The following is an 11,875-nucleotide window of genomic DNA, read 5'->3' as shown; positions in this document are numbered from 1 at the left end:
CAACATGATGCGCCTCTCACAGGCCCGGCGGCCACAGCCGTCACCGCCGCAGCATCTCCTGTCCTCCGTTTCCCCAAGGGAGCTCTGGTCCCCCAGTCTTCAAACTAATCCTCCTTCACTCATAAAACGTAGAAAAACGCACCAAACAAGGCAGTGGAAATTGTACGTCGGAGAGGAAAGTCCGAAACGCATCCTCATTCCCTTGCTTACGTCCCAGAAACGTCAACAGTAAAAATGTTTTTTTTTTCTGTGTGTTTATTTTTCCTAATTAGTTTGCCTTCCTTTTATCTCCCCCAGACTTACGCTACGTGACGGCTACATCGAGATTTCGCGGGCTCCTGCTGAGAGCCCCTCTGCTTGCTGTACTCTTTTTACTTCTTTCCGTTTGCGGCTTGGAATTTGGATGCGCGTGCCGTAAATGTCTTAAAAAGGAAAAGAAGAAAATGTTCTTAAGGGAACAGTAAAAAAAAAAAAAACTACTATACGCAATGATTTTTTTTCAAAAAAAAAAAAAATGTGAATAGATTTGGAAAGTGCTGAACCCGTCAGACAGAATACAAGAAACCTTACAAGTGACAGCGGATAGCGAAACAGCTATTGTAATCCGTAAATGTTGTGGACGGCTGCTGGGATATAGAGCTCAGTGGACGCACGTGCATAGAGGTGAAGGTGATTGGTATTCTTCCGCTGCAGACCTCATCACTGGGAGCGGAGGGATTCGAGGAGGGTGGTACACCCGGTATTTTTCGGCTTCTAGGTTGCCAGAGCTTAGATTATCCCTGGACGTGACGGAGGCGACCTGTGCTGCTGCGGTGCCATCCGGAAACATCAAACCAGGGGTGGCTTTTTTTTTTTTTTTGGTAATTCTTTCCCCACCCCTCCAAAAGGACTAACTAAGCAAAAGGAAACCAAACCCAAAAGAAAATGTCAGGTTGGCAGAGTTACGTGGATAGCTTGATGGCTGACGGCAGCTGCCAGGAGGCCGCCATTGTCGGTTACGTTGATGCCAAATACGTCTGGGCAACAACACCCGGGGGGATCTTTCAGAGTATTACGGTAAGCGCAGCAAAATTAGGTAAAATAACTGTGTCTTCAATGAAAGAAAAAGGGAGGGTAGAGTAATAGTGTGTGTTTAACAAATTGGCCCTGTGGTGAAATATCAATGATTTAAGAGGAGAGGTGGTAGAGAAAAGTAAGATGTACTGTAGAGTGCATGTTTTAATTTTACCTCTTCCAGTTTTTTCATATGTTCCCTTAATGTAAAGGGAGTAGTAGAAATGTAAATGAAAAATTCAGGGTGTGTGTGTATATATATATATATATATATATATATATATATATATATATACACACACACACACACACACACACCCTGAATTTTGCTGGTTGGGGGTTGAGGGGTTTACATATCTTTGAGAAAGGCAAACATTGCTGGACTGCAACGATCCTAAAGGATGAGTAAAAGGGCCTGTTAACTTCCCGTTAGTCTGAGAATACTGGAGACTGTTTTGTTGAGAATATTTAGGGCACAAATCCTAGGGCACAAATTTAATATACTTATTGTACTGGTGCTCTAGTCCTCCTCCTCCTCGAAACCGTTTAGGGCCCATATGCTGATATGGACCGAATCCGCTATCCTACGGGCAGCTGCCGGCAATGCGGGTGTGTGGGATAAGGGATAAAAGCGAAGCCGGGAACGGCGGCCTGTCGAACAGATCTTGCGTAGGGTATGTTCTGCTGAGCAGGACGTATGGGAGGAGACTTGCGTAATTCACGTAGTTAGCTTCTGTGGATTGTATGCTCGCGCTTTCTCCATATTCTTCGCCAAGATGGCGTGCTCCCATAGAATTTTTCTCTCTCGCTTTCTAGCTACAGTTCTTAGTGTGGGTTTTGGTTCTTATGCACCCAGAAGTGGGAAGTGGCTGTGCAGCCCTTTGGCTGTATATTATATTGCTATATAATTTTCACTTGACGCGTTCTTTTGCTTGCTTCTTGAGAAGTAGAAAGACAAACATCTATAAGGTATCGCTATAGTAAGAGACGTGCTTGTGGCAGGTTTGTTTTTTGTGCAGCTTACAAAGTGTCCTGTCTCACATGTCTTAAGCAGGTTGTAGTCACGTAGCGTGTACTTTGGTATGTTCAGAGGTCAACGCAATCCCTTTTCTTTCCCATTAAACTAGCTGTATCTGCACTGATTTGTCTGTTAGCAGAGATAACACAATAGATTACGTTATTACGAAACTTTCATTTAATATAATGCCTTAAATCACAGGTGCTGCTCAGTTGTTGGTCCTTGGTTGATTAAACTTTCGTTGTGGTGTGTGTATTTAACTTTATTGTGGAGCTGTGGTAGACAATCCTGGTTTTAAGGAATGGCAGGGGCCTGCCATGACTGTGCAGTTCTGAGAGGGAGGGCGACGCCTGCCAGCAGTACTTCTTCCCGATGAATCGCACACATCTGTTTAGGCCAGCCGCTCTCATTGGAACATAGGTAATGTGGCCAAGGCAGGAAAATAGGTTTTTCACACATTGTGTTCGATGCAACACAATCGCATAACTTGATCCTCGAAGCTTTTGCATGTAAGGATGTAGAGTGCTGACCCATCAAAGGAGGCGTTTTCCTAAGCTGTTGCTAAGTAGTAAAAATTAAGATAATTTAAAAAGGCCTAGTAGGTTAACGCATGCTGCCTATAGCAGATGCCGGCTTCACTTAATTGCTGAGAATGTAATCGCACGTTGTTTGAAAAATAAGGATTAGGGTCTCGGTAGCAGTGATTTTTTTTTTTTATTTTAAATCTGTTACACACTACAGCGCAATCAGTATTCTCTTAGTACCTTTCCTTATAGGGGTGGATAATCTAAAAATGTTAAAGATTAATGTTGAGTACTTTGAACATGCTCTTCTACATCCAGGACCAGCTCAGGAACAGGTTTATAGAAAGCTGGTGTAATTAGGTCTCATGGCCAAAATTATGGCATAAAATGAGAACCTGTTCATAAGTAGGACAAAAATTTGGGAATGAGTTAAAGGATGTGAGATGTACTGCAGTGTTTCTTTGAACATTGATGTGAATCTTTCACTAAGTGATGTTTAATATCTAGTAGAAATTCACTCAGTTTTGATTAAACTTGTTTGGATCCTTAACACAAGCAGCCACCTACAGACCAAAATTTCTTTTGGGAGCTACAAACTATCCCCTTGTGTTCCATACTTAACTAGGCTCAACACAAGCTGATCCCTGCCTCAATCTGTGATAAGTACAGTGCGATGTTCTGTATTAGCTGTGTGCACGTGGCTCAGTGAGTACACATACCTAGCAAAAGGGCTTTTTTGGGGGGGAGGGGGTTTGTGAACACAGGCTATACCACCGCACACATTTGAGTTGGCGGAACTTGCACACATAGGCCAACAAAAATTAGAATATTGCTTCTCTATGTTGAGAAGGCAAGTCGTCTTAACCATTGCATGAACTTAACGACATGAAGGTTGGATTACTGTAATGCTCTTCACATTGATTCAGAATACTACAGCATGAGCAATAGGTTGAAAGCAATGTGATGATATCACATTATTTCTGCAAGAACTTCACTGGCTACCAGTATAATACAGGACTAAACATTCAACTATCTTCTCAACATTCTCCATTCATCCCAACTATTCTTAGCACCCCAGAGGTTAAACTTTCCATATCAGACAACTTGAAAATCCTTGGAGTCACGATTGATAGTCATGTATCTTTTGAAAACCATGCTAAAGTCATCAACAAGAGGATGTTTAATATAATGTGGATTTTGAAAAGAGTGAACTCGTATCTTCCATTAGACACCTTCCGGAACCTAGTACATTCCACGGTTCTTACACACATAGATTACTGCTATAGTGTTTTTCTAGGTTGTAAGTCCCTAATATTGAAAAAGCTCCAGACTTCCCAAAACATGGCAGCCAGACTTATTTTTGGTAAGTCAAGATTCGGCAGCGTAACACCTTTTCGAGAGAAACTTCACTGGCTCCCCATCAGAGAGAGAATGAACTTTAAAGTTCACACAATGATTTACAGGATATTACACGGAGAAGCCCCCACCTACATGAATCACCTTATTGATCTCCCAACCAGGAACAGTTTGACGTCTTCCCGTACCTACCTCAATCTACACCTCCCCAACTGCAAAGGTATTAAGTACAAATCCTTCCACGCATCCAATTTTTCATTTTTAGGTAGCCAGCTTTGGAATGCTCTACCAAGATCTATCTGTACCATTAACGGCCTTCTGCCCTTCAGAAAAGCACTGAAGACCCATTTCTTCAAGATAGGTTGGATGGTTAGGGTAGGCTAACCAAATCTTGCCCATACGATTCTTATTGACAATAGTTATATTCTGACCATGTGCTCCATTATCCTTTTTGCTACTCCATATCCATTCCTTTCCATATTTCTACGCCTACCTCCTAACGCTCTTTTCCTTCTGAACCCAATTTCTCCTATGTTTAACTTACTTTCTGTTAACCCCATTAGTTTTGCGTTTACCACAAACTGTATATTCTTCTTATGACTTTGTAATTATTTATATTGTTACTATGTAAGCCGCATTGAGGCTGCCATGTGTGGGAAAGCGCGGGGTACAAATGTAATAAACTGTGTACCTCATCTTCAAGTACTTTGGCCCATTATCTTTAAGAGCCTTGAACAGGATCTACCTCCTAAGCACCTTCAAGATAACTAAAGGTCCTCCAAAGGAATCTCTCTAACCACACACCCATCAATGAGCCTTCTCCAGAAGTAGCCTCACCTCTTTTTCTTTCTTTCTCTTTCTCGTATCTATATGTCTGTATTCCCAGAAAGTCTTCAGACAAGACTCTACTTGGGAGCAGGTGAAAGTTTGACTTTACCAAGACTTTTTATTGGAGGAGGCAACTTGCTAGTCACATACATGACTGACAAGCTGTACATTCTGTACCAGGACTCATAACACTCTTCCTCTTCATAATTGTAGGCACCAAGAAAAGCCATAAGATGAGAGGAGGTAGAAGATGACAAGCTGCAGCCACTGAAGAAAAGAGATGGAGTGCAAGGGGGAGGGAAACTTAACTTTCCTTGAGCTGCTCTCGCGCACTCATTGATAAATAGCCAAACTTGCTCCCTTTTAGAAAAATGTATAATTTACATAGTAACATAGTAAATGACGACAGGTAAAGACCTGAACTGTCCAGTCTGTGTACACAGTTGTGTACACAGGTGCAATTCTCTTGTATCCCCTGGTATGCTGCCATCTTTACCATGGATGTTGACACTGAGTCTTCATGCCTGAGTCAGAATGGAGGAAAAGGGAAGCTTCAGCTTTTTTGATATACCACTAAAGGACTAGCGCTGTCAAAGTGGTTCACAATAACAATGTATAGCACTGAGAGATTATGGAAAAACTGCAATAATCATGAGAGAATTAAAGAGAGCAGTGGTATGGGGAAGGAGAAAGACATCCAAACAGTCAGCAGGAGGAATGGGAAGTGCTTTGTCACTTGAAAGGCTTTATGTTTATAGACTGTACAGACTTGCTCTTTTAGTGACTTGATTTAAAGATCTTTAATGCAGTTTTCAGGTTCTGAAAATGTTTTGTTAGGTGTTGCTTGTTTTGACATCCCTATCTTTCCTGTGTTACATAACCACCTGTATCAAGGGAAGAATGGGGTCCCTTTCAATTACATGATATGCTATCATAATTCAGTATGGTGGTATTAACAGTATTTTTCAGTGTTTAAAGCTTGAGATTAGGTGGTTGCTTGTAGCTATCAGACCAGGGAATGAATCTTCCAGCGGTGACCTAAATACAAGATGAATCCATTAGTGCCCAATGTTCCCATAATAAAATCCCATATGGGAACGTTGGGCACTAATGGGTTAAGACATGAACAAACTTTTATTAGGGTTGCATTTTGATTACAAATTTTTTAATTGTGCAGTTAATAGCACTTCTCTCCCTTCCCTCTATCCCCCCTCCCATGGGTCTGCAGCCCTTCCTTCCAGCTCCACCCCTGCTCCCGTGAGTTCAGCACTTCACCTTACACTATCAATTCACACAAACCTACTCCATGGCCTTTCCTCGCATAAACAGTGAGGAATATGCAGAGATCCCAGACATGGGATGGTGGGAGGGAAGGGAGAGATGTTGGACCTGCAGGATAGAGGGGAGGGAAGAGAAGAGCAAGGGCAGCTGAATTGTGGGTGGCCAGGGTGCACCATTCTGGGTGGGCCTTGGGTGAAAGTGGGGTGGGGCTGGACCTGCTCATTGCTGCACAGTGGTGGTAGCACATGCTCCTCGGCAGTAGGCAAGGGCACAGTAGCATAGGTGGTAGCACAAACTGCTAAACAGTAGCAGGAGGGAGGCAGCTGCTTCAGTGGCAGCACATGCTCCTCAGCAGCAGGCACAGTGGCATCACGGTCCCAGCAGCATCCACAGTAGCAGCCCATTGGCTCCCTGGCGATGACCTGGGCAAACAGCCAATCCCAGAGGCACCTGTGGATGATGGGCTTGGAACACTGAGGCCTGAATCACAGCAAGTAAGTGTTTTTAGGGAGGAGGGGAAGGAACAATATGCCTTTAGTGTGGGCAGGGGGATGCTGTGATTCACAAATCATGATTTTAAAAAATTGTGGCTTTAAATGTGATGTGCACCTTATTATACATAATCGCAAATCAGATTAGCATTGTAATAATTGGGAGCTCTTTTGGAACATGACCACTGCATCAATGATCACTGAAAGGGCAAATCTGTATGATCTGAAATGCACAGGATGTTTTCCTTTGGAGAGACAGGATGTAGCAGCACTGAAAAAAATGTTATTTATGGAACATCTGGTGGCTTGAATTTTCTCTTGGGCAGCACTGCATTGGTTTGTAAGGGTTAATTCAAGACTTGATTGATTTGTAATTTTATGGAGGACTTCATAAATACAGAATATGGCTGAGGGATCACTGGTATGAAATTGTGTGAGCATAGTAGAGTGTCAATAACACAGAATTAATTTCAAATTAAGATTTTTTTCAATGGGGTAGCTTCACCAGATTTGACTTTCATATCGGGTGTTTACAAGCCAGGAAGAACATTAGTTCTTCCAATGCCAGCGGATCTTCAGTTGGCTGATCATACTTTTGTATATGTGGGCCCAGCTTTATGGCATGACCTATCGCTTATGAGCTTAATGCTTGCTGATCACTTTTGTGTGGCTGTTAAAAGCAGCATTGCCCTGATACATGGAAGCAAAAGTGGGCGCTGAAGGCCATTAGCGCCAGAATAGTGCTTGCATTTACTAGTTCACAGTGCTCGGAGGCCCTTAATGTGGGGAAGTACAAGCTCGCCCCAGATCAGTGCAAGTAGCATGCTAATGTAGTCAAAAGGATTTACATGAGGTTTTTCCTTATTCCCTCCAATTCTAGAACAGTGCCCTGAACAATGGCACCCTTACTGCTGGAAACCTTACACCAGCTTGGAGCTGGCGTTGGGGTGTCTAAACAAGCATAAAATAGAGCACCTTCAGCTGCTGCAGTGGTCCATCCCTCCCCCCCCTCATTTAATTGCACACAGGTCTTTCTTTCCTATCATCCTTCTAGGACACTTCAAGGAACAAAACAGTAGCTCGGGGAGTGCTAGAGCATTGGTTGAAGACAGGTGACTCATCATTGCACGGTCCATGCAGAAAATAAACTGGCACTAGGCAGCCAAGGCTGAGCAGATATAGTAATTCATAAGAGTGCAGTCCCTGGAGAATTTTTTCTTTTTTTTTTTTTTTGGCCCCCTCTGCTCTACACTTCACACCAATAACACAGTTACTAGGGGAGTCTCTTGTTGATGCTTTCACGGGGGAGGGAATGGCAGAAGAGCTCTCGTGTGCACATGTGCCAGGCACCGTCCTCCCCCTTAACTTCTAATGCTCAATGCTAACAGTGTGCAGATAACTTACATACTATTAGCGTTGAGCATTAGGAAGTGTGTGGGGTTTTTTTTTTTTTTGTGGCACTATTTTTCCAGCGCTGGAATTTTGAGCATTGCGGCCCATATGAGGTCTGAGTGGCTGGAATAGATAGGCTGTGCAAACATTGACTTTTATTGTAAACCATTTTGAGACTTATGGAACAGGATAAAAGGTGGTAGGTTCCCCTGTTTGCAAGTACCAAGACATGAATGCCTTATGGGTGTTGCCACCTGCATGACAGACACAAGAATAGATCACATACACAGTCCAGCTTAATGAATTCAGTAGTAGTCGTTCAAAACTTGGGTGCTACCATATATAACAGTCTTCTAGACAATGGCAACTAATCATCTGCGATTTGTCTGCTCCCTCATTGGTCACTATTACCATTTATAATCTCTTCATAGCAACTCTTGCTGAGCAAATTTAGCTCTTAAATATGCTTTCTTTACTGTTTTTGAGGGATAATCCCTCATCACAAAATGTGGCTCTGTGATTCATAGACTGTGCTTGTATCTTAAACTCATCCTTGGATGAGGTGATATAAATGGAGGGCTTGTGAAACCATTTTAAATGATGCATCACAGAACAGCCCAAACTAGAAGTTGAGGTACATAAGAACATGAGTAGCCGTACTGGGTCAGACCAATGGTCCAGTATCCTGTTTCCAACAGTGGCCAAACCAGGTTACAAGTACCTGGCAGAAACCCAAATTGTCTACCAAAAAATAAAATACAACTCTCATAAACAAAATAGAACAGCAAAAGGGCGTGTTATTACTGAACATCAATGGTGATAAAACAAATAGGACTACTCGAATAGTAAACAATTATGTATGGTGTGTCAGGTCAATAAAAATGAGTGCAGCATTGAGGCATCATACACCAAAGTAGACCGGCTATGTGATCTCCAGTAGCTTCCAGCTATTTTGGATCTGCAGAACTAAGTGTAGATTAATCATTTTGCCTCTCAAGCTGTCAAAACTGTGTTTTTTTTTTTTTAAATTTAATTTTTAATTTTTGCACCATCTTTAAAGAACACATTTTAAAGATGGTGCAAAAATTAAAAATAGTTTTGACAGTTTGAGAGGCAGATGATCTACACTTAGTTCTGCAGATCCAATAGCTGGAGGCTATTGGAGATCACATAGCCAGTCTACTTTGGTGTATGATGCCTCAATGCTGCACTCATTTTATTGACTTGACACACCATACATAATTGTTTACTATTCGAGTAGTCCTATTTGTTTTTTCACCATTGCTCATTTAATAATACTCCCTTTTTGCTGTTCTAGAAACCCAAATTGTGGCAACATTCCATGCTACGAATCCCAGGTCAAACAGTTGCCTCCCCATGTCTGTCTCAATAGCAGACTATGGACTTTCCTCCAGGAACTTATCCAAACTTTTTTTTTTTTTTTAAACCCAGATAGCTAACTGCTGTTACCACATCCTCCGGCAAAGAGTTCCAGAGCGTTGAGTGAAAAAATATTGTAGTTCCATGTAACTTGTGTCCCCTAGTCTTTGTACTTTTGGAACGAGGTAAGAGATTAGTTATCATGATTTGATATAGCTTTGTGATAAGTTAAGGTTTTAAGTTTGGTTTGTATGATTCTTAATTTTCTGATGACCAATGTTGGCAGCAGGTCCATCAGAAAAGTGGCATTGAGCACGTATATAATTTGAGAGATTTAAAAAAAAAACAACAAAAAAACAACTTTTGATAGTTACTATTTTATAACCCCTTCATAGTACTAAGTGCTGATGAGGAGGCAGGCAAATCGCAGATTGAGTGATAGCGTGAAAACGTTTCCACTGAGGTCTAGAAGACTGTTAACAAGGTATGGGGGATAGGGCTGGTGCTTGGGTCTCTGGCTGCTCCCTACAAACTATCAGCTGATGCCCCCTGGTCCAGTATCTCCTTTCATTCTCTCTCCCACCCTGTACCCTTTTTCAGTCCAGTGCCTTAAAACGTGAAAAAGTGTGTTTTTTTTTAATTTGAAAGCTTCCCATGTGTAGATGTAAATATCATGAAATAAAATTGAATATTGCTAAAACTGTTTAAACATTATTGTAGCAGGTGGAAACGGCACTAAAAGACTATATTTTCTGCTCCTTTTTCAATTTCTATAAATACAATAATATATGGTCAGACTTCAGTGAGGATATCCTGTTTACTGATGGGTTCATCTTATCTGTTGTAATCTGCATTCAGAAGCCTGGTGTTATAAAGATTGGAAGTAAAATTAAACTTCTTTCCGTAGTGTCCCACAGATCAAGCCACTGACTTGTGGGTTATGTCCCTCTACCAGCAGGTGGAGATAGAACTTCAGAGGTTTACTATATGTGGTCATGTGCAGCCACCTTAACTTCAGTATTCACTCTATCTAGCAGGTGGATGGGCATATCTGTGCAGCTCTGGATTGACTGACTCCTGGCCTGGCCCCCTGGGTCTAGTTGAGCTTCTGGGGTCTGAAGTGTCCTGGGACTTGGGTGCACACCTGGTGGTGCCAGGTCCCTCCCTCTCTGCCTGACTTGGGTTTGTGGTTCTCACTCTTCTGACTTTAAACAGTTTGAGGTTTCTTTTGCTCCGGTGTCCTGTCCTGCCTTAACCCCCCCCCCCCCCCCCCCCCCCCCCAAAAAAAAACCCCTCCTCAGTCTGATTTGTCCAGCACAGTGAGCTCATGCTGGTTTGCAATACTGACCGAGGGGTGTGAGGACTGACTTGGCATGTGACAGCGATTCCCAAGGGGGTAAGTATTCATTACCCTATCTGCGCTGGTGGGGAAGAGCAAAAGCGGTTTCCAAGGTGGGAGCCACTACGCTGCTGCCGTTTCCCGTGCCGGAGATCCACTGTACAGCCCAACTCCGTGGAGTGGTGTTCTCCTTCCCGGCTTGTTTTGGCAGCCACAGGGCAGCTATTTTCTTGGTGTGCATGCACACCTGAGGGTGCCATCTTTCTTGCCGTGCCACATGGCAATGCTGACATGCCAGCGCTCCCCTGGGGCCCAAGCTTGGTTGAGATTTGTGCAGTTTTATATGTAGGCCTTTCAAAAGATCTGACTGGGGAACTGGGGTGGATCACCTCCAGTTTCTTCATATTTGATATTTAAGGGCTTCTGAGAAAGGAGACCTGGGGCGGTTTGCAGACTCCTCCTGTGGGAGTCCTCTGGTCTCTCACAGCTTTGGGGCGGTTTGTGAACGCCTGTGGGAGTCTTTGGGTCTCGCACAACTGAGTCTCCTGCTGCTGCCCAAGGATAAGGTTTGAGGCCCAGTAGACCCCTGCGGCTGTTCTGTTTCAGCGAGAGCCTTAAGCTTTCAGTTCCTTGTCATCAAGCAGATGAATCCATTACGAATGGGTTGTCCATCAACCAGCAGGGGGAGATAGCACTGAAAAACCATAGTGCCTCATGGCCAGCTAGCTCCATCTGCCTCTTCAGTATTCTCTATCTCCCCAGCAGGGTGGACGCAGCATATTCAGCTCCTTCAAAAAATCTGCTTGGGGTGGCTCCTGTGCTTTGGCCAGTGGTAGCAGGGGTGTTGGGGGCTATTGCAGCTCCACTTTGAAGGCACATAGGTTCGCCCTTTTCCTGCCTTACCCAGCCCCCGATGTGGATGTAGACACATAGGTTTGCCCTGTCCCTGTCTTTTCCCACGCTCTCCTTTGTGGATGCAGGCACATTGGTTAGTCCTTTCCCACTCTACTGATCCTCCGGAGTTGGAAATTTGCCTCTATTGCTGTTACCTCTAACTTTCCTCACAGTGTTTAAAAAAAAAAAAAAAGTCGCGTCGCGCTGTGGCGCTGAGATTCCAGAAAAGAGGCTTTCTTCTGATTGTGCAGCGTGACCGGAGCTCTGTGGACTCGGTCTGGTGAGGTAAGAGCGTTTTGTAGCTCCTCCGGGGAGGGCC

At 43.4% G+C, this 11,875-nt stretch overlaps 1 protein-coding gene across 2 annotated transcripts in view; it reads left to right on the top strand.

The window, feature by feature from the left end:
* Nucleotides 1–764: 764 nt before the first annotated feature.
* PFN2 (profilin 2) overlaps nucleotides 765–11,875 on the top strand; it is an 89,437-nt gene continuing 78,326 nt past the window's right edge. Inside the window, exon 1 of one of the 2 annotated variants that reach the window (XM_030216995.1) lies at nucleotides 765–1,056. In XM_030216995.1, the coding sequence (XP_030072855.1) occupies nucleotides 925–1,056 (132 nt within the window). In that variant the 5' untranslated portion in view covers nucleotides 765–924. The remainder of the gene's footprint in view (nucleotides 1,057–11,875) is intronic. The other variant, XM_030216994.1, reaches the window with a different exon arrangement.

Source organism: Microcaecilia unicolor, chromosome 10, assembly GCF_901765095.1.
Source record: "Microcaecilia unicolor chromosome 10, aMicUni1.1, whole genome shotgun sequence".
NCBI classification, from domain to species: Eukaryota; Metazoa; Chordata; class Amphibia; order Gymnophiona; family Siphonopidae; genus Microcaecilia; species Microcaecilia unicolor.
This window is presented reverse-complemented; position numbering and strand designations above follow the sequence as displayed.